The sequence below is a fragment of the Carcharodon carcharias genome, chromosome 14 (assembly GCF_017639515.1).
Source record: "Carcharodon carcharias isolate sCarCar2 chromosome 14, sCarCar2.pri, whole genome shotgun sequence".
Lineage (NCBI taxonomy): Eukaryota > Metazoa > Chordata > Chondrichthyes > Lamniformes > Lamnidae > Carcharodon > Carcharodon carcharias.
In genome coordinates this window covers 113,936,804-113,964,731 of record NC_054480.1, presented here as the reverse complement: position 1 = coordinate 113,964,731, position 27,928 = coordinate 113,936,804, and the positions used below count along the sequence as shown (strand labels likewise).

Here is a 27,928-nt window from a genome sequence, read left to right as displayed (position 1 = left end):
CTTGTCAACAAGCACAATTGCCTTCCTGCTGCATCGTAGCAGCGACATTGACTTGGAGATTTCTCACCACTGGTAGAATGTAGACCCAACATCACACCGTCAAGGTTCTGTTCCAGTTCATTCCCTCCTGATTCTATAGCCTTTTCCACTCGAGGGCCATATTATATTCCACCCTTGTGTGTGAAGAACTGTGGGCACATGACAACAGGGTATTATATAATTGCAAGTTCTCTCTTATAAATAGAGGAGCATTTGGACAAGTATCTTTGGAACTGTACCTTACCACAAGTCAGCCCCTTGATGAAAGGGGAGAAGGGAGAGAGACAGCCTACAAAAATTACAGAAATTTGCTCCCTAGAGTTAGTCAGTAAAAACCTTCCACAAAGAAATATAACCAACTGCAGGAATAGTTGAGGCAGCAAGCAACAGACATCACAAGGTTACAGTCCACAAGACACATTCTACACATTCCCACAGAATAAGTCTCAGTTCTCCAGTTGATTTTACTCCCATTCAAGCATGGACAAAAAGATAGATTTTAAATAATTATCAACTATATGCAAGATCAGTTAATGTCACATTCATTACTGTGCACATACGATAAGATACTATCAAAGTAGTTCGCGATGAGGGTCGTTAACTTGTTGATTCTGTCGAACAAAATGTCCTCCCCAGCAGCCAAATGTCATACTAAATAAATGAGACAGCCCAGAAACAAAAACTCCTTACTCTCAAATATATTATTTCCAAGTTGTGCCTATGGAAACTGACCTCGTCTTGCACTATTGCCAACACTGAAAGCTGCAAGATACACAAGCTCAGTTGAGAGTGACCTACAGTTAATGATTTCAAATTTACTCTTCACTAATCTCTAATATTCAAGATCCTTAAGAGTTTAGGGGAGGAGGTGGCAGACAGCTAATGTCACTGAACTAATAACAAGGCTCTGGGGACACAATTCAAATCTCGCCAATAAGTCTGGAATTAGAAGCTTGTCTCAGTAACGATGACCATGAAACCATTCTTGATTGTTGTAAAAACCCATCTGGTTCACTAATGTCCTTTAGGGAAGGAAATCTGCCGTACTGTATCTGGCCTACATGTGACTCCAAACCCACAGCAATGTGGTGGACTCTTAAATGCCTTCTAAAATGACTTAGTAAGCCACAACAAACTGCTACCACAAAGCCAAAAAGGAATGAAGCCAGACAGACCACCCGCGTCGACCTAGGCACCAGAAACGGCAACAGCACACCCAGTCATGTCAACCCTGCAAAGTCCTCCTTACTAACATCTAGGGGCTTGTGCCAAAACTGGGAGAGCTATCCCACAGACTTGCCAAACAACAGCCTGACATAGTCATACTCACAGAATCACCCCAGACACCACCATCACTGAGCATGCCCTGTCCCACCACAGGTGGTGGCAAGGGTATACATTCAGGAGGGACTTTGCCTGGGAATCCTCAACATTGACTCCAGACTCCATGATCTCATGACATCAGGTCAAACATAGGCAAGAAATCCTCCTGCTGATTACCACCTACCTCTGTGCCCTGTCCAAAGAAAGGGCAAATGCAACATAGCCAATTACTGCCCCATCAGTCTACTCTTGATCAAAGTGATGGAAGGAGTCATGGACAGTGCTATCAAGTGGCACTTAGCAATAACCAGCCCACCTGACACTCAGTTTGGGTTCCACCAGGGCCACTCAGCTCCTGACTGCATTATAGCCTTGGTCCAAACACAGACAAGAGAGCTGAACTCCAGAGATGAGGTAAGAGTAACTGCCCTTGACATCAAGGCTGCATTTGACCAAAATGAAGTCAATAGGAATCGGGGAAAACTCTCCGCTGTTCGGAGTCATACTTAGCATAAAGGAAGATGGTTGTGGCTATTGAAGGACATCACTGCAGGATTTTTTCAGGGTAGTGTCCTAGGCCCAACCATCTTCAGCTGCTTCATCAAAGACCTTCCTTCCATCATAAGGTGTGAAGTGGGGATGTTCACTGATAAGTGCACAAAATTCAGCGCCATTCGCGACTCCACAGGTACTGAAGCAGTCTGTGTCCACATGCAGCAAGACCTGGACAACATGCAGGGCTGACAAGTGGCAAATAACAGTCACACCACACAAGTGCCAGGCAATGACCAACTCCAACAAGAGAGAATCTAACCACCTCCCCTTTACAGTCAATGGCATTACCATTGCTGAATTCCCCCACTATCAACTTCCTGGGGATTACCACTGACCAGAAACTGAACTGCATCAGCCATGTAAATACCGTGGCTACATGGGCAGATCAGATGCTGGGAATTCTGTGTCAGGTAACTCGCAAAAGCCTGTCCACCATCTACAAGGCTCAACTCAGGAGGGTGGTGGAACACAATCAACGAGTGCAGTCCCAACACTCAAGAAGCTTGACACCATCCAGGACAAAGCATCCCATTCACCACCTTAGACATTCACTCCCTATACCGTCAATGCACAATGGCAGCAGCGTGTACCATCCACAAGATGCATTGCCAAGATACAACTCACCAAGGCCCCTCCAACAGCACCTTCCAAACCTGTAACTTCTACCACATCAAAGGATGAGGGCAACAGATGCATGGGAACACCACCACTTACAAGTTCCCCTTCAAGTCGCACACCATCCTGACTTGGAACTATATCGCTGTTCTTTCAATGTCGCTGGGTCAAAATCTTGGACCTCCCTTCCTAACAACACTGTGGGTGTACCTATAGCACATGGCTTTAATCAGTTCAAGGTGGTGGTCCACCACCACCTACTCAAGCTCAATTAAGCATGGGCAATAAATAAATAAATTCTGGCCTAGCCTGCGATGCTGACACCCCACGAAAGAAAAAAAAAGTTGATGTGGAGAGTTGCTGTGGTCATAAATAATTCTCATTTATCCACAAACCAAGTCCTTTTCACATTCAGCATTCTCATCTGATCAAATCTTTAGTATTTGGACCTCACCACTGCCTAAACCATCATCTCAACCTGACAATTTTTCCTAGACCTATTAACTTCATATTTATTATGTATTTATGCATCACATCCATAGAATTTTGTGCACATGTGCAATATTCATGTGGTTTCAACAATTTTCCAAATAAATTCATGGAAATGTTCTACAAATAATTTTGCCTGTAAAGTATTATGATTATAAAATTATACTTTAGCACATATTCTTGTCCATCTCATCCATCGAACAGAAAATTTTAGGTCATGCATTTGAAAAAGTAAATTTGGAATGTGGCAGGGGTATGGGTCAGGTTGGGGGTTGGAGATCAGAGTCCGACCCGGTGGGTATGGGGGTAAGAACTGTGCCTGCAGGGGTAGGGGATGGCTAGTCGGGGGGTGGGGGGGTGCCTTCCCATTTGGAGGGTGGGGGAAAGGGTCGGTCTGGGCCTTTACAATAGTTACGCAGAAGTTAGAAGAGGTTTTAATTATTCTAACCTTTTCCTGAGTAACTATTGGTGTAACCCTGTCAGGATCATCCAAAATTTGCAATTTTAAATCATATTTTCAGATGGTTCACAGCACAGGGCAATTTCCCAGGGGAAATTTGCAGTTCTAGGCAATTGCTATGCAATCCCTTACCTGTGAAGTTCCGAGAGGGGTTCCCCAGCACATCTTTGAGGTACCCCCAAGCTGACGCTGGTGAGCTCAGAAGTTACAGCCCTTTGTAGCCTCAAAGGGACACGTTCAATTTAGCAGGGTAAAACACGGTATCAAACAAAGTAACAAAACAGAATAATGCCACCCGCTAACAGGCTGATCAAGAATGCAGAGGTCAACTTTAACTGAAGGATTCCGCACAATGGTTGCCCATTTATGGCAGATTATACTTCCACTAAACTCAAAAGTTAGTGAAGCACTTAAAACCATTATGGTACAAAACAACCTAGGTTTTAGCTGTTCCAATTTCAAAAAAACATTCAATAGCATTCTGAATAACTGAGTTACTAGGGAAGTCTCAGAAAACTGAAGGACTTAATAAGATGGCTCAGTATTACCTTCCAACAGTAGCCCAGTTAGTGAATTCTGGTGAGTTTTGCAACAGAAGGCACCTGAACCTTTTCTGATTTTGCCACACACCCACATACATTCATTTTCCAACAAGACTATGTGGACAGAGATCAGGAATGAGAAGGCTAACTAATTTCACCCTCCTTAGCTCAGTGAGGGAGGCCAACTTTCATACCCCAATAACCATCTTCGCGGTCATATTATAACACAGCCAGGGATCAATACTTGCAACTTTTCTGCTTTATGGATAAGTGCTGCACTGGCCTCACTGAGCCATGGAAACAGATGAGATACAAATCTTTTCAAAATACTTGCACTCGTCCCTAACACTCACAAGCTCCAAATTGCTGACTAGTTTAAACCATCAGTACGTGGAGGACAACAAATGAACACACAAATTACCCTTCAGTAAACAGATACTACATTGAAGAAACTTTATTGACTTACCAAAGTATGTCTTGCATACAAATCCAGCACCTCACTGGGAAATCGGTTGCTATGCAGTGAAATTCAAAAACATATTTACAGAATTTCTGGATGCAACAAAAAGCACGGTCAGGACATGCAGTTGTTCAGTAAGGACTTTATTTCCCAGTTATCTTCATAAAGTTGCAGTGTGTCAACAGCTACCTCAAAGCATAAAAAGGATCCAATTACACAAAGATCCTCTACACTGCTTTCTTTTCCATTAGCACTTTTACGCTAGTTCAGTATTGTAATACACAGCTGACAAAAAGTTGAATGCACATTTTTTAAATACCACAGAGCTGAGGACAAAGCCACATTTCAATAGAAATAACACTTCAATAGGTGAAACCGTATCGGGTACGCATACAGTGTGAGAGGCATTTCCTACCTATACAACTGTGAATAGTGTAACCAGTTTAACTGTACATTTTATGCACATTAGAAGGGATTAGAAGGGATTTTATACTAATGAGTGTCAGGCAATTTTGGTGCACAAGCTGTCTTGAGTCGTGATATCACCCACAGTTCACAACACAGAATTCAGCACCCAGTCGGCTGCTGGAGCAATCCATTGAGAAAACTGAAACTTGCCACAAGGAAGACAGGGTCTGACAATAAACACAATCAGGTGGAGTTCTCCTTTTAAAAGAAATGACTTTGAATTTAAGTCCCCACCCCCCAACACCAGGCTATGAACACTCATCTAATTTGGGGAACCCAATTCACAGTAGATTGTTACTTTTAAAACAGAAAGTTCAATTCCCAATGGTCTGCCTTCAAACCAGGTTATCAGCACATCTTTACAAATCAGTATCTTAAAAAAAACACTGAACTGGCCAGTGGCAAATTAGGAATCTCTTTTGTGGCAGTTTTGCCAGATTAATCCATTCTCATGTGCTTTGCAAGAAAATGGGTTTTGGAAAATTTGATTGTTAAATTTGAATTACCAAAATGGGGAAATCTGGAAACAGACTACAGGAGCCTTGGAAACAGCACAAAAAAATACAGAACTTCAAAAGGTATCTAAACAAACAGTTGGGTGATGATCACTGCTGAAGAAAATCCATGCAGGAGAGGCCTACTGTAGTAGAGAAATTTTCGTTACTCAGCTGAGCTGCAAAAAGAAAAAACTTCAGTAGTGAGCCAAATGACAAGCCCTCATGTTTCAGAAAAAGAAAAGATGCAGTAGGGAAAGGACCCGATTTCTGTCACCATTAAAAAGCAAAACTTATTGGAAATAGGCAACTTCAAACCAAGCAGAAGAGCCATATTAGGAGTTAGGCCAGTCAAACCAATCTTGCCAAAAACAATTTCTAAAGTTGTAAACCTACCTCTCTGGTTTCGTCAAAACTATATGCTTTCAGCCAGTAAACAGCATTGCAGCATACATGTACGGCAAGCATTCCAGACTCCATGATCACAGTGAAAGGCCTCCCAATTTTATAACTAGACTACGTGCTACAAATTTGATGTATACCAATCACACCCAAACGCTAAGTTTCTGATATCAGCACAAGTTTTATTTACTTAAATGGGGCTCTATGGTCTCAATGCTCTCAAATAGAATACAGCTAAGAGTTATATAGGTGCTTTATTCGAGGTATCTGCATTCAGTTATGCTTGCTTGAACTATAAAAACAGTTCCAACACAAAAAGGGGACATCCAACATGCTGCACTTAATTGTTGTTGTCTGGCAAAAATATACCCCATCTTTCAACTGAACACAATTAAAAATATTCTTACCAATTTACGACAGAAAGCAGTCTCACCCTAGCCAGGGAAGCACGGAGTCAACTTTGGTTTTGAATACTTGAGAAAGATGGGTTTCAGGACTGGGCCAACTCACTTGGTAAAGGTTGTATTTCCTGGGTATGGGGAGGAGGAGAGTGGGAGGAAAGGGAGGGGGAGCTGTTGCCGTGGGCAACATGATCTTTATGGAATGATGCAATTTAATACTCATTAAGCACAGTTTAAAACAAATCTACAGTACATTGTTATTCAAGTAAAACACTAAAATTGCAAATGTCTCAGACTAAACAGCAACTTATATAAAAAAATTGAAATCTTCAAAATTTAGCATCACTTAGAACAAGTCTAGACGTCTCCTGCGTCACTGTCTTTTTTGTCTTTCTTTCCTTCCCCTTCCCCTTCTGCTGTTTCACTGGTGTCCCGTCTCCGTTTGCGGTTTCTCATGTTAAACCGAGGCTTTGGCTGGGGTAGTGGGTCCATCCCAAGAACTTTGTGAATCTGCCGAAACGCTAACAACCTCAACGCGTGCTGGGAAGATGAAGATACAATTAACTTAAAATGATCACTGGACATTTCCCCTTACCTCTCACTGTTTTACAATAAAACTAAACAGAAAATGCTGGAAAAATGCACTTGAAAACAGAATGACAAGATCCCCAAAAAATGTTAGTCCATGACAAAAATAGTCTCTACCCAAAGCAGTTTGTTCTCCCTTTAATACTGAAAGGCAGGCTGTGTGTGTCTAGCACTCCATTTTTACCTTGGAATTTTCAGTGCTTTTTTCTTCATTTGTATAGTGGCCTACAGCTTGTTTTCTTGAAGTGAATGCACCATTTATATTTGCAACATTAGAAGAATTTTGATATTAAAAAAGTTGACAGAAAAAAGCTGGCCACAGTAAGTACTTTGCTGTTGTTGTCTTCTTGCATCCAAATAACACCTAGAATCAGGCAAGACTGAACAGTGAAGTTTCATTTTATTGAAACTTCAGTCCCCACAGATAGGGGTGCTACAATTGCCATGAGATGCCTTGGGTGAGAGTGGGTCAAAGGCAAGAACATGAGTCAGATTTCCCGCTGTTGATCACTACCTAGCAACTCCCACGGAGAATTTGCACGCAGATTTTGGCTGAGGATAGCATCAGGCTTAGCTGTGATGCCCTCTATCTCACTCCCCCAACCCTTCATGTTGGATATTCTGCCAACATTCACGGGTTGACCTCACGTACGAAGATTGGACACTTGCACAAGATGATTCAACATCTTCCATGAGTAGGGGAGAGAAATGGGATGTCACAGGCTTGCTCTGAAATGGAAAGCCATTCCTCACTATATAAAATTTCAGCAAAAAAGGCTCCATGCTTAGATAGTTTGCACTATTAATCCATTGAAAGCAAGTTGTCTGATAGTTGATGGCACTGTACAGACCTTGTTGCACAAGTACAATTGGCTTATTCTCCTCAATCATTCCAGTTCTATTCTCTTACTTTCCTTCCTAGATACATTTACCTTGCATCTCTGTCCTTCCTTGCTTTCAAAAGTCTTTAAAATGAATCATTTCAACAATTTTAATTGCCCCACTATTAACCCTTTTCCTCCCATCCTTGGCAGCCACTTCCTGCCTCCAACTCTATAATGTTGTCCAACTCCTGTTGTGCGCATTTGACAAGGTCAGCTTCTGCTATGGGTGGGTACATTAATAAGAATTTAACTTCTCTAAGAAATTAAATAGAAGGATTCTGCAGCATTCCTGGACTTAATGGATACTCCAAAGATAATAACTTATTTGTTGTTGAGGAAAATAAGCCAGTCAATTAAAATGTCTTATGACAGGCTGATGGTAAATGACAAGCTGCTCAAATCCCAGAAGGAGACTTAAAGCAACTGCCATAACTATTTGCAATCTTAATGTATTTTCGAGATTCGGGCTTTGAATTCAGTGAAAAGGCCACTGAGGTGTAGAAGTTTTTCAAAACTAAATTAAACATTAATAAAAGAAAAGATTGTAAGCTCATACATATGTCTACAAAATACTGCTATAACAACTTCAAAATCCCCTAGTTAATCTAACTTCCAGTTACACCTCCATTAAGGTAACAGTAAGACACAGATTTTAAAAGACCCAGGCAAAGAAACACGATACCCTGAACAATCGAATTCAAAGTGAGCTTTTCTCAGCTTCAGTTCTTTGTAGACAGCAACTTGAGGCTTAGATGCTGGAGGCTTTTCATGCTTGTGTTAGATCTTAAAATGCCTGCCCTCATACATAGCCTTCTCTCCTTACATATTTTCCCACTTGAGTGCAAATTCCCATTGTTTCACTATGTATTTGGGACTTTACCTCTCGAATAATAAAAATCTATCATTGTACTAATTTTACCAGTGATTCTTGGGAAAAATAAATGCACTGCTTCTTAACTTCTCCCGGCTAGGTGAAACATTTCACCCCGTTTTGAATTCAAGCTACTCTGGTTTATGTAAAAATGCAAACACTCCCTTTACACCTCACATTCTACAGCTTCAACCATGTTTACCTATTTAACATTTCAAACTTAGCTTGTCTTCTGATACATCAGGCCAGCTGCCTTTAATTCAATTGAGTCCCCCCCATCCCCCATAATACACACACGCGCACACACACAGACACTATCTATATCCTTATAATAAATTCCAATAACATTATGAAAATTATTATACTTTCCTGACAGTCTTAACAGTTCCATCAAATATCAGAGACAACTTGCTTCTAATACCCCTGAAATGTTGACAGTGTGCAGCTGGTCTCATTTTTTGGGGGAAAGCACCAGACACAAAAACACCCAAGCCCCCTGACGCATGAAATAGCCCTGCCCCTCTTTTGGGTGTTGCTTTACATTTCCTAAATTTTCAGTTTTTATTTCATATTCGTGGTATTTCCATTTTCTCATTGCATTGATGACATTTGATAATTGAATCATAGAAGGGTACAGTATAGGAGGCAGCCATTTGGACTGTCATATCTGCGCTGGCTCTCTGCAAAAGCAACTCACCCTTGTCTTTTCCCCCTCAAGATTCTGAACACCTCTATCAAACCTCCTCTTAATCCTCTCTTTCCAAGGGGAACAGCCCCAGATTCTCCAATCTATCCATGAAACTGAAGTTTCTCATCCATGGAGCCATCGTTGTGAATCTTTTCTCGGTCCTCTCTAATGCCTTCATATCCTTCCTAAAGTGTTGTGACCAGAACAGGACACAATACTCCAGTTGAGGCCGAACCACTGTTTTACACAGGATCATAACTTCCTTGCTTTTGTACTCTACGTCTAAATGATAGGATTACAGGAAAAAAAAACCTTGCTGTAACAGCACAGAAACCTCACCTGTGCACTAGCTGTAATATCCTCTCGTTGCTGATGGCTCATACAGGACAGAGCATCTGAGTGGTCTTTTTCACAGGGATCCAGAAGCCCAGGACCATCTGTAGCAAGCAATTGCATTCCCTGGTTAAACTGTACAACCAGACTTCAGTTAAAAAATACACAACAGAGGCCACCACTTGGACACAGTTTCTTTACTGCGTCTGGTGATATAACAGCTACAAACCTATCATTCTCATTTCACCAAAAACCTTACTGTGCACTAGTCTGGGGAGTTAGCAGATGATGCTGGTAGTATTTGGCAAGCTTTGGTACAAAGCTCCACACCACAATATAATATCACCTGAAACACTTGTCCTGTTATATAAGGCGTCCCCCTATTCTGACCAACCTCTAGCAGCAGGAAGACTATCCCTCTTCCTCCTTCCCAGTGGGCACCCATGGGCTGCAATTTCAACCTTTGGTGACACATCAAAGCTGGTCATATTGTTCCTCTGATAGCTACCGGAGTTAAGTTGGATTAAAAAATGCTTATTGCTAATTTCCCTTGTTTTACTCAGGGTGGGGGACAATAAGTTAGCATCTACCTCTAGTTTTGTTAAGATTTAATGCAAAAATAGACATCCTTATTTCGGTGAACTTTTCACACAATGGTCTGTACAAACAAAAATCAATCCAAGGTCCAAAGGATTGCTAAAATAAAGAAAAAACTCAATATACATATGCACAGTCATGATGCAATGACATCTGCTGCCTATATGCACCAATTTGGTAGAACAAAACTTGAGTATTGCCAAAAAAAAGATTTTTTGTCAAAGCTTTTCATCTTGCACTCATCAGCACAATTCACAACAATACCAATGTATGGGAAACAACAAATTTATACTGTAGAAGAAGAGAGTGCTGATTGGTTAGCAAGTGGACTCTGGTACAGGTGTTGCAATGGAGAATAGACCAATGGTGGTGACTGACATTTAACTGCCAAGCATTGTTTGCAATTAAACCAGGCAGCTTGACTCTGATTGGTCAAGGCATTGGCCTGAGGAATGAACCAGTGAATGACTGTCACTTATTTTGTTTAGCTGAAACAGGGGCTGTGTGTATACATGTTCTTTCTATCTGAAAAGAACAGGGCCCTGTATACAAACATATGTAGCTTCCAGTAGATGCAAACTTGCCACACTACAAGTCCAACTGACAATCTTTAATTGGTTGTCAGCGTAATTCTTAGCACACTGAGGATTATTTAGCAAATGTTGTCAATCACAGAATCACATCTGATGTTGGACACTATGTTTTGAGTTTTGCAAGCTGGAAAAGACACATCCCTTCTGTTGTTCACAACAGGCAAGGTACAGACCATTCCCAACCAGCTCGTGCTGACGTTAAACTGTCAGTCACCATTAACTGGTGTATTCTCCATGGCAACGCCTCTCCCAGTCACATTCCACTTGCCAACCAATCAGCACACTCTTCTCATACAGTATAAATTTGTTGTCCCCTTGGGTTTGTATTCTTGCAAAATGTCCTGATGAATGCAAGACAAAAAGCTTCAACAAAAATGTCTCTTTTTCCAGCAATTTGCACACAACAAGCTCTCACAAACAGCAACACAATAATGGCCAGATCTGTTTTTTCATGATGTTGATTGTGAAATAAATATTGGCCAGGACACCGAGGATAGCTTCCCTGTTCATCTTCAAAATTGTACCATGGGATCTTTTTCATCCACTTGAGCAGGCAAATGAGGCCTCAATTTAAGGTCTCATCTGAAAAATGGCACCTTTGACAGTGCAGTACTTCCTTAATATGGCATTAGGGAATGTCAGCTTGATTTTTGCATGGCTCATGTCCTTATGCTGCAGAAAGCTGCTATACTTGACCCAAGAGTGCCTGATATCATCATGGGTGCCCAGTAACAGAAAGTATTCCATTCCCAAATCTGACATCCCTCATTTTGAACATACATATAATTTTGATAAAAGGACAATGAATGGCTCCTGAACAAGGCAAAGGAAGAAGACTGCCTATTTCCCCATCTCTCAAAACAAGCAACAGACTAACCTGGAAGGAGAACTCCAGAGGCAACAGATTCCAATACCCTCCGCATTGCATCACCAGGACTCAGAGGGCCTGAAGAACTGCTAATGGCTTTCTCCACAAGCAGTTCCATAGCCTGTTTACAAAAAACAATATGGTATTACAAATGACCTGAACCTACTTTCTCGGGTGTTATAAACAGTATACTCAAAGTAAGTTGGCCTTTCCTGCACAGTACTAGTGGACATCTCAATTTAAAATATCAAGTGCAAAAAATTATTCATCTCAAACACACAAAAACTGTATTAACAATCACAAATAAGTTCAAACTCTGAATAAAAACACTGTCAACTCATACTCTAGACAAAAAGGCAGTGTGGGTAGCAGAGAGAAATGATCAGGTCCATTTGAGTGACTGCACTGTATTCAGCCAGCTGATAATGGCCTTGGGCGAGATGTGAGAGTTCTCCATGCAGTCAAAGAAAATATCAACAGGTAATTGATGAAAGGGTGGACAAAGGTAAAAGTTGACAGCTGCTGCTTAGGCTTGAGGCATGAAGAAACTGAGTCTTTGAAATATTAAAGGAAACCATACTTTCGCTGCTGTCTTGAAAGTCCTGGAAAATATCAGGATGTAGCAATTCAACCATTGCAGCGCAAGGGTCATTTTCAATTTGGCAAACCAACTAGTGGAGTGCCAGAGGAATCACTGCTGGGGGCTCAACTATTTATGACCTACATTAATGACTTGGATGAAAGGAACAACTGTACTGCAGTCAAGTTTGCTGATGATACAAAGATAAGTATGAAAGCAAGTTGTGAGGAGGATATAAAGAATCTGTAAGGGGATATTAATAGGTTAAGTGAGTGTTAATGTGGGAAAATGTGAGGGTGTCCACTTTAGCAGGAGGAATAGAAAAGCAGAATGTTATTTAAATGGGGAGAGACTGCAGAATGCTGCTGTGCAGAGGGGTTCTCGTACATGAATCACAAAAAGCTAGCATGCAGATACAGCAATTAATTAGGAAGGCACATAAAACGTTGATCTTTATTGCAAGGGGGAGGGAGATGGAGTATAAAAGTAGGGAGGTCTTGCTACAACTGTAAAAGGGCATTGGTGAAACTGCATCTCGGGTATGGTGCACAGTTTTGATCTCCTTACTTGAGGGATATAATTGCATTAGAAGTAATTCAGAGAAGGCTCACTAGGCAGATTCCTGGTATGAAACGGTTGTCTTAGGAGAAAAGGTTGGACTTATACTGATTGGAGTTTAGAAGAATGAGTGATGATTTTTAACATAAGATTCTGAAGGGGGTTGATAGGGTAGATGCCAGGAGGATGTTCCCCCTTCTGAGGGATCTACAGCTAGGTGACAGAGTTTCAAAATAAGGGGTCTCCCATTTAAGGCCGTGATGAGGAGGAGTTTCTTCTCCCTGAGGGTTGAGAGTTTTTGCAATTCCCTTCCACAGAGAGCAATGGATGGTGGGTTACTGAATATATTCAAGGCCGAGTTAGACAGGTTTTTGATCTACAAGGGAATCGAGGGTTATGGGGGACAGGCAGGAAAGTGGAGATAAGGCCACAATCCAATCAGCCATGATCTTAATGAATGGCCTATTCCTGCTCCTATTTCTTTTGATCTCATAGGCCTATAATTTTGAGCACAGGTGCCAGTTAATTTAAAGAAAGAGTGGAATCGCACTCAGTTTTTTGGACAGAAGCAGCAGCAATGAACCTTCTCCCAGAAAGTGAAGATTCATCAAGTGAAATTGACAAAATACTAGATTCAATGCTCAATGGCTTAATTTGACAAGAGCATCCATTAGCCAGTCTTGATCATTATCCAGTGACTCCTACAAGTCCACTCAATAAGGAGAGGATTTAATTTAGCCATATTGGTTCTCATGAATAGCTATCTGAAGTTCTGGTTTCTAGTCTCAATTTTAATAAGTATCAGACAGCTGCATATATTTTGTAGAATCACACCTCAGCAGTAGTCTTTGGGGGAGAAAAAATGACAGGTGAGGTGTGGAGAAGACGATTTATGACAATACAAAAGATTTGGCACATGGTATTTGCCAACTCAGGTGTGCCTACTCACCCAGTCTGGCAAAGCTCCCCAAGTTGGTACTCGCTGGCACAGGTCACGCAGAATTCGTATGATGATCACACAGGATTGCAAGCCATTAGCCCTAGCCTTCAAATTGGGAAAGAAAATGATAATTACTAAGCAATGTCAAATCCATAATGCAAAGTTAACTTGAAGGTGACATGAAATATTTTTCTCAACCCATAAGAGGCTTGATATATTTTAAATGGTAATTCAGATACTACAGCTGGCTGTGAAGCTGTTTTGACTAAAGGTAGCATTTTAGAGCCTTTACAGCTGCTAACATTAGACAGATATCCCTTGGATAGAAGGCATGTATCAATGAAAAACTGAACATTCCAAAGATTCCAGGCAGAGTTACCAAAAGGAAATACAAGATATGCTCATGAAACACAGATCTGGTCAAAAACTAAGCGGCCTTGCACATGCGCGAAGGCAAAGCAATATTGCGCCCGGAAGAGAGAGCCCATGTTGTTGGATACCATTGCTCTATCTGTACAAGGTCACTCTAGCATTTTAAAAGCATACTGCACATTAAAACTGAAGCGCCAGGATATAACCCATGACAAATCACTGGCCCTGCTATTGTAGTCTTGTAGATTGAAAATGCATTGGGTATTGCAGTCTTGTAGATTGAAAAGGCATTGGGTGAAAGTGTAGTTGTTTCTATATGTGCATATAGCTACACTTCCATCCACATTATCAATAGTAACCATTCTTCAGAAATGGATTTATTGGATGTGAAGCACATTATTGCATTTCCCAGGACAACTCAAAGGGCTATGAAAAGCAAGTTAATTCCACATATAAATTACCAATTTTTTCTGTTATATGTACACATCTCCTATTTACAGTGCCTACTCTGTTGTTAACTCCATTAACAGCTTAGACAGGCATTTATAAACATGTCCAAGGCTTCTTGCATTACAAGACCAGTCTTGCAGATGCCAGCCTCAGACTCACCCACTTTTCCAGTACACACTACACTCACTGCAGCACTGTGGTCCTGAAAATACCACAGAAACAAGATATACATGTGTAAACTTCTGATAATTAAGAAAAAACATCCATAAAAGTTTCATCGATAGACTATCCAAGCCACCCATGCACAAGTTGCAGAAAATCAACAGAATAGCAATTCCCTTGGTTCTGAAGGTTCCTAAATAAAAGAACGATGAGAGTAGCCAAGGCCACTGATTAATTGCCTAACATTACAATTTGATTCCTAAAACGCAGCTAAAATTGGAGTTCAATATAATAAAATGGAAATAAAAATGTAGAAAAACCCAAGGTCATCAGCAGCTGTAAAGATAAAAAGACAATTTAAAGGTTTGGGTATGGAACCTTCGTTAGTGGAACTGGAGTTAACTTCTTTCTTTCTTTCCAAATGCTGAGACACCTTCTCTGTATTTCCAACATTTGCCCTTGCCCTTTTGCCTATATATAAAAGAAACAAATTTGATTGAGTCACTCAATTAAACTTGTGGCTCTAACTGAAGTCTGACCAAATAATGCAAAGCTATTCCAAAACCTGTAGAAATCTCAGGATCCCCTACAAAAATGGAACTTGACAGTCACCATAAATCAGTGGGCCCAGCCTGTGGCTAACAAATACTGAAAAATAACTGTACAGCATATTTTTACCTGGAACCACTTGGCATGACGAAGGGCAGCCAGACCCTCAAGGCATTTTTGCTTGTTCAATACATCTGATGGATCTTGCACTGGGGCAGAGGTTGCATCTTAAAAATAAAGGGATAGTCCCAAAGTACAGCAGTTAGTTAATAGTAATGATGTGCAAACGAGACCTGAAATACTGAACAAGCATCACAAGGTTAACAAGTTTTCTACAGTTACAAACTGAGAAACTGTGAGCTGAGCAGAACTGAGGGCACTAGGGGAGAAATTTAAATGCCAAGCACAAAAACAATGGAAAAAAGAGGTTTGTGCTACTTGCATTAGAAGTAGGTTGCGTTTACACTTGTATTCTCTCCATGCCATTTTGAATTTGTGGCCAAACTCCATTCCAGCCCAGTGATTCAGGTAAATGCCTGTGACCTGTAGGTTTTTCTTGCAAAGCTATTTAAAATTGCTGTATGAATCTCACCTTTATCCTTCGCAACATCGTCTCGCATGACAGGGGATGTCAGTGAAATTTTGACCTGCATCTTGGGCTCTTTACACGTAGAAAGGAAGATACAAGATTCACTGGGGCAGGTTTTCAATTCATATGACTCTTCCGTTACAGTCTGTGAAATAAAATTCAAACTATTTATGTGGAAATATCTGCAGCTAAAGACCATAAAATAGCCAATGATATGAAAATCTTTCACGGGTTTTCTTTTGTTGTGCAATGCAAACAATACAAAACCAGTAACAATGAATAAATAATCCTGAGCTGAGCCAGGACCAATTATTTCGCTGATTTCAGCTACTATCCGGCTTGGGGGAGGGTTGGGTAGCGGAGAGAGGGAAGTAACTATAACTGGTCTCAGGACTCTAGGGCTAGGGAGGGGACAAAACCAACTAATGCACCCAACCTTTATCATTATTCTACAGAAAATACATTAGTGGACATTGGGTGCATACAGAATTAGGCTTTGCAGTGATAATTCATTGAGTCAAACTATCTGCATTCTTGGCTTAGGTATGAAAGAGTGCCTATGCAATCATATTTAAACGAGCAGCAAGAAAATAATCTTCCTTTCAGGTCATTTGGTTGCAATCACTAGGTTGCACAGTTCACAGATTAACTCACAATGGGTTTTAAATCAGTTTAAGAAGTTAGAACTGCAGTAGAAAGTGTTTTCACATCTCAATGAATAAAATGAAATGGTGTCCTTAAACTGAATAAGTCACTTAACAAAATTATCTTCATGTTTTGCACAGATCTTTGAAAGTATCAAATTTCCCCAATATTTATTAGGACACAGAATATTACAATGAAAGTTCAGTATGCATGAAGTTAGAAGATGGTTACCAGGAGTTGTTTGGGCAGATTAGCTGAAATTTTTTCCAGAAGGGTTTTTGTGGGCTTATGGGCAGAGAGCAGGATAAGGTTAACATTCCTATCGCCACGCAGAAGCAATCCTTTTGCCAACACACCAACACGCATGACCCCTTTCAGCACACGTGCTCCAAGGTCACCTTTCCTGTGAAAACATGGCAGGAAATCATTTAAACATCAGTTAAAAGGTAAACACCAAGTAATCTGACATTAATAAAAAGTCTTTTTTAAATACAGAAGTAGAAACCAGTTTTAAATTCAGTTCAAAATGTAATGCACCCAAATAATTTTGACTTGATATTACAGAATCTGGCAAGTTATGTCAAATTGACAATTGTGCCAATAATACTCATTTTTGCATTGCTTCCTTATTGCCAGTAGATGGCAGGGTAAAGAAGGATAAGGCATGAAGTGCAAAAACATAAAATATACTTATTTTAACTGGAGGCTTGAGCAGCAGTGCAAAGTAAAATATTTTGCAGAAAAGCTACAAACATCTTAAAGAAGAACATGTGCATTACACAAGTACTGTAGGTTTGAAGCCACAAAGGCAGCCAATTGATAACAGAACAGTAATAATAGAAAAAAAACAATTTGCATTGTATATAGCACCATGTCACATTCTCAGAATGCCCAACACTTCACATCCAAATAAATTAGTTAAGTGACTGCTCTCCAAAAAGTACACTGGGCAACCATTTTACATAATGAAAGAACCTCAAACCAGAAAATGATCAGTTAAATAGCCCTTCGATGGCACTGATTAAGGGGGCAATGTTACGGGCAGCTTACTGCACTTCTTTAAAATGGCACCATGCAATCTACTTGAACGTGTAGATGTGGCCTCAGATTGATGCTTCATTAGCAAGACAGCATCTCTGACACACCATCTATAATGAAGTGGCAGCTTGCATTATGTGCTCAAGTGTGAATGGAACTTAAATCAACCTCTTAGCCATCTACTACAATCCAAAGGCATCAGTAATAACTGGCCAACTACTACACTCCAAAAAGGTTTTCAAAAATTAATTTGAGTGGATCTGTAAAATCCCCTGCCTCTCTCCCAAAAAAAATTCATGAGTGCACAGCAAGATTTCTGACAATCAGCTCCCATTCAAATACCAGGCAGGTACCAAGATATACAGCAAACCCTGGCACATCTCTACCCACCTCTTTGTGGTTGGGTGGGAGAAAAGAAAAAAAGAGAAATCAGGGCCACAGACAGGGTTACAAACACTGCTCCATATATCAGATGGCCACACCAGAGAAAGGCATTGCAAATCCCAATCTATGGGTCAAATTCAGAGAAAAACTCCAACTTTAGAGATATAAAGCAAAACCAGCAAGCAATTTCTTGATCTACGAACAGGTCAGTGGGTGATCAGGCTACTGCAATCACTAACCTCACCATAGCTGTGTGACCTAGGCTTGCTGCTCTATCTGGGGCTCAAGTCTGAAGTGAATTTTAAACCTGCCTATTTAGAGACTGTTGCTTAGAACAAAGATAAACCAGGAAGAAAACTCACCCAGCTATTTAGTGGTTAATCTCCTAAAATAACCAAACTACCCTACTTGACACATCATTCTGCTCCTCAGTGTGTTTTATACATGTCCTAGAAGAAAAGATCCCCCAGGGGAAGAAAGAACAAAGTGATACTTTGCAACAAAATAAATTCCTATTCAGGCCATAGGTTTACCGAAAGTTCCATAGGTTGTGATAAAGATCCAGAGTTACGTGAAAGGGACAATAAGGGCAGAAACAATTACAAAGGTAACAGGAGACCAGTAGCATATTTAATGGCATAAATATTTAAAAACAGTATCACTGCTTCCAATGATGGGTTTTTTATCCAGTGATTGAACCAGCTCCAACTGCCCAATAACAGTAGTAAGGCTTGTTTCAAAAATTTAACTAATATGGGCAGAGATGATCTATGGCAGGCCTGTGACAACAACCTTGAAGCCACTCATTATGGCTCCCAAGAAAATTAAAACCAGCCTAAGTATTAGAGCCCATGAAATGCCTATTATAATCGCAATAAACATTATTTTCTAAAGACATTAATACCCTTGAACTAGTAGAAAAACTCAACTGATCCCAATGACTAGCTTCAGGTTTTTTCAACTGTGCAGTAAGCATACCTTTGTATACACCAAAGCAAACCCCAAACTTAAACTATACACAACAAATTAGTAGACACATTACAAATCCTGTAGGCAGTATATCTGGTGAATGGCAGGACAAGTAGTAGCTGTGACGTAACCTGCCCCTGTGCTTAACTGCTGTAAGCTACTCATTGTGAACTAAGGCCATAGTGAAAGAACAGTTAGTCCTGGAAAACAAGTCAGCATTTATGGTGTGCATTGATAAACTGCAGATTATAACAGTCAAGTACTACACCCTAGGCATTACAGTCAGGCCATAAAGTCAGTCAAGCTTGTTTTTTTAAGGCTAACTTACTGCGACTGCCTTGTGTACAACAAAATGAAAAGTCTGAATTAGAACACGGTTGAAGAGGCTGTGAAATATTCGTCTCATCATCTAACTGAACTTTATATACAAGGAGTTCAAAGCAAATTGGTCTACGCAACAACTCTTAATGGCCATGAGTGAGGTACTGGAGCGCAATGCTTTGTGTGGTACTAGTAAAGTCCCAGGTTTAACTGCTGGTTTGCATGTAGTTTGCTGATCTGAGGGGAATGTGTAGTAGGGGCACATGATGATTAGCCTCAGCACCCATTGGGTTTGCAAGGAGGGGGGTGGAGGAGGAGAGAAAGAAAATCAAAGTTCCAGCTCTTTACATAATGAATCCTCAGAAACATGGAGACGTGTTAACCAGAATGTCTGTCTGTCTTGACCATATACTCACATTGTCAGGATGGGGGAGATAGCAGTTACACAGATAGATTGGAGAAGCTGAAATTGTTCTGCTCTGAGCAGAACAATAAGTGGCGACCTAATAAAGGTATATACTGTATCATGTTTTGATAAAGTAAGGAGAACGTGCTTCCTCAGACAAGTGGGGATAAGTAACCAGAGGTGATGAGATTAAAAATAATTGGCAAAAAAAGAAATGACAGTAGATTTTCCAGATGGTCAAGATGTGGAACACACTATGAAAGGATGGTGGAATCAGGAACTTTGAAAAGGGAACCTGGCAAGTACTTGAAGACGACTAATTTGTAGGTTTACAGGGAAGCTGGAGTGTGGGACTAAATTGGACAGCACTTCAAAGAGCCAGCACAGAAATAAAGGGCCCAATGGCCTCACGTACTGTACAATTCTGTAACACAGAAGGCCCAGGCTCCAAGTGTGAAAAAACAACACTTGGACGTGGTACTGGAGTGCGCATGGTACCTCATGAAACAGTATTTCAACTTAGGAGATGAGGCAAGAAAATTGTTCTGTGCTGCTGCATTTAAATCCCTAATGGTAAATCATACTCTGGTGAATTAAGCTGCTTAAGTTGATAGCTTGACTCAAACGTAACATACTGTTTGAGTCAGGAGGTTGTGGATTTAAATCCCATAATCTGGTGTACTACAGAGAGAGTGCTGCATTGTCAATAAGATATTAAATGGAGGGCCTAACCGCCCATTCAGGTGGATAAAGGTTTCATGGCACCACTGGAAAAGGGACAGGAAAGCTCTCCTTGCAAAATTCTCCCCACCACAATTATCCAGCTCCATTGATAGCACTCTTGCCCGAGTCAGAAGCTTGTGGGTACAAATCACACTCCAGAGACTTAAGCACAAGGATCTAGGCTGATGCTTCAGTGTAGAATAAACAGAATGCTGCATTGAGAGATGTGACGTCTTTCAGATGAGATATTAAACTGAGGCGCTGTGCTTCACTCAGGTAGATGTAAATTATCCCATGGCACTATTTCAAAGAGGAGCAGGGAGTTCGTCCCGGAGTCCTGGCCAATAGGTGGCCATCAAACATCACAAAAACATTATTTGGTCAACATCACAGTGCTGTCTGTGGAGGTTTGGTGCATTCAAGCTATCTGCCATGTTTCTACACTTCAAAAGTACTTCATTGGCTGTAAAGCGTTTTAGGGTGGCCAGAGGCTGTGAAAAGCGCCATATATGCAAGTCTTTCACTCTTTTCTTTTCAACAAAACAGATTAGCTGGTTATTAATTTCATTGCTGTCAGTGGAACTCTGCGATATGCAAAACGGACATCAGACTTGCTTACGTACTAATTACTGCAATTCAGATCTAAAACACTCAATTTAGGCATCGTATAAATGTAAGTTCCTTCTATAAATTAAAATTCTACCAAAGTAAAAAAACTATAAATCAAGCTTATGGCAATATCACAAGGTGTTACTGCCCTGGTTTATTAGGTTCACAGCCATGGTTTCTTACCCCTTCTCCTTATTGTCTCCATCTTTTTTAAGGCCTTCTTGGTCAGAAATAACATCCGACACCAGTTTGAGAGCCCGCTCTGTTTGAGAGACTATCCTCTGCACGGCCTGTAATTCTTCTTCTGTGGGATAAATGCTAGCATGCTTTGTCATGATGTAGCGGTCGTCTGAGGAATCGGGGCGACGAGGAGGCTGAAACATTTAATACAATCATTAGTATACAGCCATCCATAGGCCACATCTCAGCACCTCCTGTAACAAAAAGAATTGGTGTGAACATTTAATACACTGCTGCAAAGCAGGCTGTAGCAACTTCGGTCGTCATTTTAGAATCAAATATGAATGATGAGCCCCTTACCCGCTTTGGAAGCGGCGAGACAATGAACCTGGGAAACAAACAGGAACTTCAGGTCTCTGCTCCAAAAGAAGAGAGGATTTCTCTCAGCACGAGGAGATATTACTACAGCAAACAATATTAAATACATTTTCTCTTTACACTTGGGAAAAATGTTAGATGGAGCTTTTAGAAGCCAATGTTGGCTATTGCCATATAATATTCTCCAGTATCCATGCACATTGCTGCACTATGGCTTAGCTAAGACGCCGTTCCAATTGCTTCTCCTCCCCTCATTACACCAACAAATCCAATTTTTCCTCACCTCCCTTCTCAAAAGGTTTATATATTCCCTTCTGGAATAGAACAGCATGGGGGCCAGTCACTCTCTTACCCCAGTATCCACTTTACATGAAGCCTTGATAGCAAGTGCTAGGAATCTATTCAACTGAGGGGAGGGGGAAATTACAGCCAAACCTGAATCTGGCCCTCAATGTACCCTTTAAAAATCTAGTCTTTGTATGTGACCAAATCTGGGGCACCTTCCAGGCTGCTGCACAGCTGTACACCTGTGCAGCTTAATGCAAACACTGTTCCTCAACCAACAGCCACAAATATTTTCCACTAAGGATCACTAGAGCAGGAACCCAGGCCAGTTATGTTCTTCATATGCAGCATGAATCATTTGCTTCAGAACATGAAGGGAGAAAGCACGACAAATATAACCTTAGAAGGCTATTGTTTTTGCAGGAGTCAAGTTCTGCCATTTAAGTGCTATGTGCAATCTGAAGCATTCATTATCCTTCTACTGATTTAGGAGAGGTTTCCAGATATATTCAAGAGCATTTCCAAAGTGAATTTGCAGCTCTTTTCTGCTCACACTGAAAAATTGGGGGTGGTGAAATGAGAAAAAGGACAACATTTTAGCAATGGTTTACACAATATTTAAATAGCTCTGATGTAAAACTTAATTCTGCTCTGTGACGACTTTATATTTACTGAATTGAGTGTTAAAAGCAATAGAGGTAACTTTTTATATCTCTAGTGTGTTGCTTTGGTGATAGAAGGCAATTTGCATTTAAGAAGTTTCTAAGGCGCAACATACTCAATTTTGATCCATTAAGGAGCTCTTTTTTGAACAAGCATGAAATGCCACTGGTCTAAAACATACCATGGGTGCAGGTGCTTGTGGCATGCCCAGTCTTCCCATGAGCGGTGGCGGGTGCCAGTCTGGTGCTAATCTGCGACGCTGCTCTTCCCAATAAATGTGTTCTTCTTCCACTCTCCTCCAATACATCTCCTGTTCATACCGCCTGCAAATGTGGAACAGAAAGCATTGGAAACACACTGGAAACTCTTTCTGAATCTCTCAAAAATCCCAAAGTATTTCACATACAATGAACTACTTTGAAGTGCAGTCACTTAGGTAGGTGAACGTGGCAGCCATTTTACACACTATTTTCCACAAACAGCTGAGAGATGAGCGAGCAGTTAATCTAATTTCTGTGCAGCTGGTTGAAGAGCCTGGGACTACTCTTTTCTAAAAAAAATGGGATTTTGTTATTTCTACCAATCATGACAAAGGACTGTCATAAAACCCAATTTTTCTCAGTGTAAGCTTTTTGCTGCAGGTTCTTACAATCATTTAGAAAACAAAGTTGCATGAATGTGCAGAGGGATGACAGCCTGTGCCAATTTCTGCAATACAAGTGTTAGCAGACTCAAATGTGGAAGTGGCCCTTTGACAGCCTGAGATTACTTTGAATTGTACAAAGCACAAGATCATTTTTTTCTGATTTGAAAGCAAGGTCGCAATATTCAGCACCTGGTGAGACATGTAGATAAAGGGCCAATTCTGACCAGTGCCAAGGGTTTAAGGACTTTCCCTGCTCTAGCAGCCCCACAGGCCATCTTTACCAGTAACCCCTATACAAGGACTTTCAATATTTTTGCTTAATTATAAAAAAAAATTCCTCTAAGGATTACTAGATTTTTGATTCACTGAATTATAGCAGCCATGCAAGGAACATGGCTGACAAGAACCTGCCAAAAGAGATAGGACCTCTTTTGGAATAATTTCATTTGTGGATCAGCTTCCATCGTAAAAGCCATTTTAACCTCATTTCCATTCGCCAGCGCTCCTCCTCTTCTCTCCTTCTCCAGTACTCCTCCTTCTGCATTTGTTTTCTCATCTTCTCCTCGTGGATTTTCCTGGCTCGGATACTTGGTTTTATTTCAACCTGAAGATCTGGATTCACTTTTTTCTTTAAATAGAAAGCGAGAATAAGCATTATTGCAACATAATAAAAGCTTGAATATTGCTGGAAAAAAAAATTGAAGCTTCTCGTCTTGCACTTATTTGGATAGATTTGCGAGAATACCAAATCTCAAAGGGAACAATGTTATTCCCTATGAGATTTGATATTCTTGTGAATCTATCCTGATGAGTGCAAGACAAGGAGTTTTTACAGCATGTTTTTTTTTCAGTAATATTCAAGTTCTGCACTACCAAGTAACTATTAATAATAAAAAATTGTTTTCGTTCGACTTCACTTGGACTCAGCAAAAGGTTATTGAAGCAAAAGAGGACTTTTTTTTAAAAATTGCTTAGACATCACTTGAAGTTCAGAAGTCTACCGATATTAAGGATCTCTTAACCAAACTTAATCCAAACCCATCCTGAGCCAGTGTCTATTCCAACTAGTTTTCCCCTTGCTTGAAAGAGAAAAACTATAAAATCCCAAAACTCCAACAGAAAATGCCAGAGGCACACAACAGGTCAGTATCTGAAAGGGAAAGATCTAGGTTAATGCTCCAGCCGCAACTGATATGAATCCACCCAAACAATTAACCTGAAAGAGTAACTCTCTTGACTGACCTGCTTTGTGTTTCCAGCTGTTCAATTTTATTTTTGTACTTGATTTATGATTGAAAATACAAATGCAAAGGTTGAACATTGTACAAGCCTAACTAAAGATATAATTGAAGGTAAATGTGTGACAGAATACAACTAATTTATTTATTCATTCACTGGACAAGGCCAGCATTTACCGACCATCTCTAATTGCTCTAAAGAAAGTGGTGGCAAGCTGCTTTCTTGAGCTGCTGCAGCCTATGTAATGAAGGTACTCCCACAGCACTGTTACAGAGGGAGTACCAGGATTTTGAACCAACAATAATGATGAATGGTGATATACTTCAAAATCTGGGTGGTGTGAGACTTGTTGGGAAACTTGGGAGGTGGTAGTGTTCCCAAGTGCCTATTGCTCTCGTCCTTCAAGGAAGTAGTTTACCAAGTTTGGGACTTGGTAATTAAGTACTTTCATGAGCTATCAGGAAAAGAATGGTCTGTTACAGCAGGGGAGGATTTAGAAAAGGTACTGAACAATCAGGAAGGTCAGAGCGGTTCTTGAGTCATTGTCTGCCAAAACCTAGCAAATGTTTAGATTGAAGCAAAGGACTTAAAAATCTGAACAATAGACCTCAGGCACCGATGGGTGAAGTAGATATGGGTTTTCCAGCATGCTCCATGGCCTTATAACTTGGATTAGTCTGATGAGAGAGAGAGAGAGAAAAAAAATCGCTGGCACTTAATTAGAACTCTTTGTACTTAATCCTCAAGTACCATTAAGTATTCGCCCAAAAATTCCTTAATATACAGCCAACTCAGTAGTCATTAAACTTGCAGCTATAGGAGTATTATTGAACAGATTAGGTGTTTCAATCACAGCAGTGCTAGATTTGCTGTTTTTAATCCATGTGCCATTGCTGATATTAAAAATGATCAAGTGGCAGAGGAAACAGATTTGAGACCAATACTTGGATCCAGTTCCTTTACTCCTGACTCATTAAACTTGCTAAACCAGAATAATAGTCTGTGTTTGGGTTTCAACACAAAATAGCACCATGGCCTTTATACACAGCTGCATAGCTACTGAAAGCTGCAGCAAGCTGCTTCCAAAGGATCTGCAGAATTTGCTGAGGGAGAATGTTTGTGGACAGCTTTTTTTGCATGTTCCAGATCGATCCTGTGCTGGCACCTTATCACGCCCGTTCACAACAACATGACGCTTTGCACATGCACACTGCAATGACCATGTTAACAAATTACTCATCTCACATCTGTTTGCAGGACATGTGAGCCAGTCATAGAGAGAACAGGGGAAGACAACCTGAACAACTTCGGAATACACAAGTATTCTGTCCAAAATGGGATCAGAAACAAAAATTGTGAGCCACTTATATATCTATTAGAAAAACTACTACCAACTTAAACAAGTGATTGTTCTACCAGATTTTGCTGAGTCAAATAAAACATTACAGGCACCTAAATATTTGGAAATTTGATCCTCTGTGCTGGAAAACTGCTACAGACCAATAATATGGATCCATCGATTCACGAAAATGGAAAAATTAGTTATTTTAAAAACTAATAAACCCAGTCATGTCACTCAAGATATAAACAACTTGCAGTGTGAGAGATTGAGGGATACTCAGGAGCTATGGCAACAAAGCAAATAATGCCACTCACAGAATGCTCTGAAGAAGGGTCATACAACTTGAAACATTAACTCTGTTTCTCTCTCCACAGATGCTGCCAGACCTGCTGAGTTTTTCCAGCATTTTCTGTTTTGTTTCAGATTTCCAGCATCTGCAATATTTTGCTTTTATCTTGGAGAATGCACCACCATAGTCTGCACCCTCAAAGAGCAGTATCCCCACCCCACAAGCTGCAAATGTGAAGTTTCCTCCACATCAAAACAAGTCTCTCTGATTTATTAGATATCCATCAACTTGGCTTTACTTAACTAGCCTCTTCAAACAAACCAGCAGAATCAAAACATTCCCAACCATTGTACTCAACCAACCTACTTGCCAATGAAAATACAAGAGAGGTTTATTTGTAATTCAAACATCCTAAGAAAGCAGTACATAAACTAAATTAGACCTACGTACAATTATGCTTATATGGAACAGTGGAGCAATCACTAATAACCTATACAGGATGATCCCAACACAAGAAGAAACACACTGTCCTGAAGTTAAACATAAAACACTGAAGGCGACCTTACCTTGTACTGTAGCCTATGCCTACGACCTTTTAAATGCATGTCCTTTGCATTAGGATCATTGAAGCTACATTCACAAAGCTTACAGTGAAATCTGATCACTTTTCCTTCATCATTCCGGACCTAAATGAAATACAACAGAAACTGCATGAACAAGTGGGCAGATTAGCTTGGGTAGGGCAGGCAAAAATACAAACGTGTCCCACCAAAACCTGAGAAAGATGTCACAAAAATGCAACAGCAAAGTAACCAAGCCAGAATAGTTTCTGAACTCCCTACATGAGTGGTTGCCACATTTTACCCACTCTGTCAGTCAATTTCCCAACTATTATAAATTCCCATATTCACATTTATTGAATGGAAACACCAATATACACATAACACTAATTACGCAATCAGGTCTCTGTATTCCTGAAATTCTCAATATAGTTTCTTAATATCTTTTAAAATTTGCCCCTTTCCCCCTGCAACTATAATTTCTAATATCCAGATTAAGATTTTAATTAAAATGTTTTATAAAATATCAAAAAATTATTTCAGAATATGATCAAATTTAAATACTGAGTTGTCTTTTAATGCCTTAATTGAAGTTTACATTCAAAGGCCACAGCCCCTGCCAAAAACCTGGGCTTGACGCTGATATTTTTTTTTTCTAGAGATACAATGCTCTAGTAGAGGCAATGGCACAGTGCTATCGTCGCTGGACTAGTAATTAAGAGACCCAGGGTAATGCTCTGGGGACCTGGGTTCAAATCCTGCCACAGCAGATGGTGGAATTTGAATTCAATAAAAATCTGGAATTAGAAGTCTAATGACGACCATGAAACCATTGTCAATTGCTGTAAAAACCCATCTGGTTCACTAATGTCCTTTAGGGAAGGAAATCTGTCGTCCTTACCTTGTCTGGCCTACATGTGACTCCAGATCCACAGCAATATGGTTGACTCTTATATGTCCTCTGAACAAGGGCAATTAGAGATGGGCAATAAATGCTGGCCTAACCAACGTCGCCCACATCCAATGAGTAACAAAAAAAATGCTGCAAATTGAATTGGGATTGTATAATCGGCACAATGAGGCACGATTATTGTTCAATTAGCTATAATAAGGAATGCTTTCTTGTTAGCTTCTAGAAGTCTGCTCAAAATACTTTTTAAAGGTGAGGGGACAAGTTTCACTGTGTCTTATTTTAAAAGGGAATGAAGTCTTCTGATTACACACCTGTTTCAGAAATTTTTCCATGAATTTAATTTGCAAAAATATTCAATTTTGAAGCCAACTAAGGACCCCACCTGCATTGTGATGGTAGAAAGCATTAATTATATTTGAGAACTCTAATAGACAGCACCTGTAAGGAAGAGCATTTCTTTGATTATCG

At 40.3% G+C, this 27,928-nt stretch overlaps 1 protein-coding gene across 8 annotated transcripts in view; it reads right to left on the bottom strand.

Annotated features, from left to right (window-relative positions):
• Positions 1-4,609: 4,609 nt before the first annotated feature.
• LOC121287459 (zinc finger RNA-binding protein-like) overlaps positions 4,610-27,928 on the bottom strand; it is a 62,956-nt gene continuing 39,637 nt past the window's right edge. For all 8 annotated transcript variants that reach the window (XM_041205357.1, XM_041205358.1, XM_041205360.1 and 5 more), the window contains 11 exons: positions 26,554-26,673; positions 23,600-23,745; positions 22,653-22,794; positions 21,149-21,339; positions 16,747-16,918; positions 15,874-16,015; positions 15,411-15,508; positions 13,758-13,853; positions 11,680-11,791; positions 9,619-9,716; positions 4,610-6,788 (listed from right to left, as the gene is read on the bottom strand). In XM_041205357.1, coding sequence (XP_041061291.1) covers positions 6,606-6,788; positions 9,619-9,716; positions 11,680-11,791; positions 13,758-13,853; positions 15,411-15,508; positions 15,874-16,015; positions 16,747-16,918; positions 21,149-21,339; positions 22,653-22,794; positions 23,600-23,745; positions 26,554-26,673 — 1,500 coding nt within the window. In that variant the 3' untranslated portion in view covers positions 4,610-6,605. The remainder of the gene's footprint in view (positions 6,789-9,618; positions 9,717-11,679; positions 11,792-13,757; positions 13,854-15,410; positions 15,509-15,873; positions 16,016-16,746; positions 16,919-21,148; positions 21,340-22,652; positions 22,795-23,599; positions 23,746-26,553; positions 26,674-27,928) is intronic.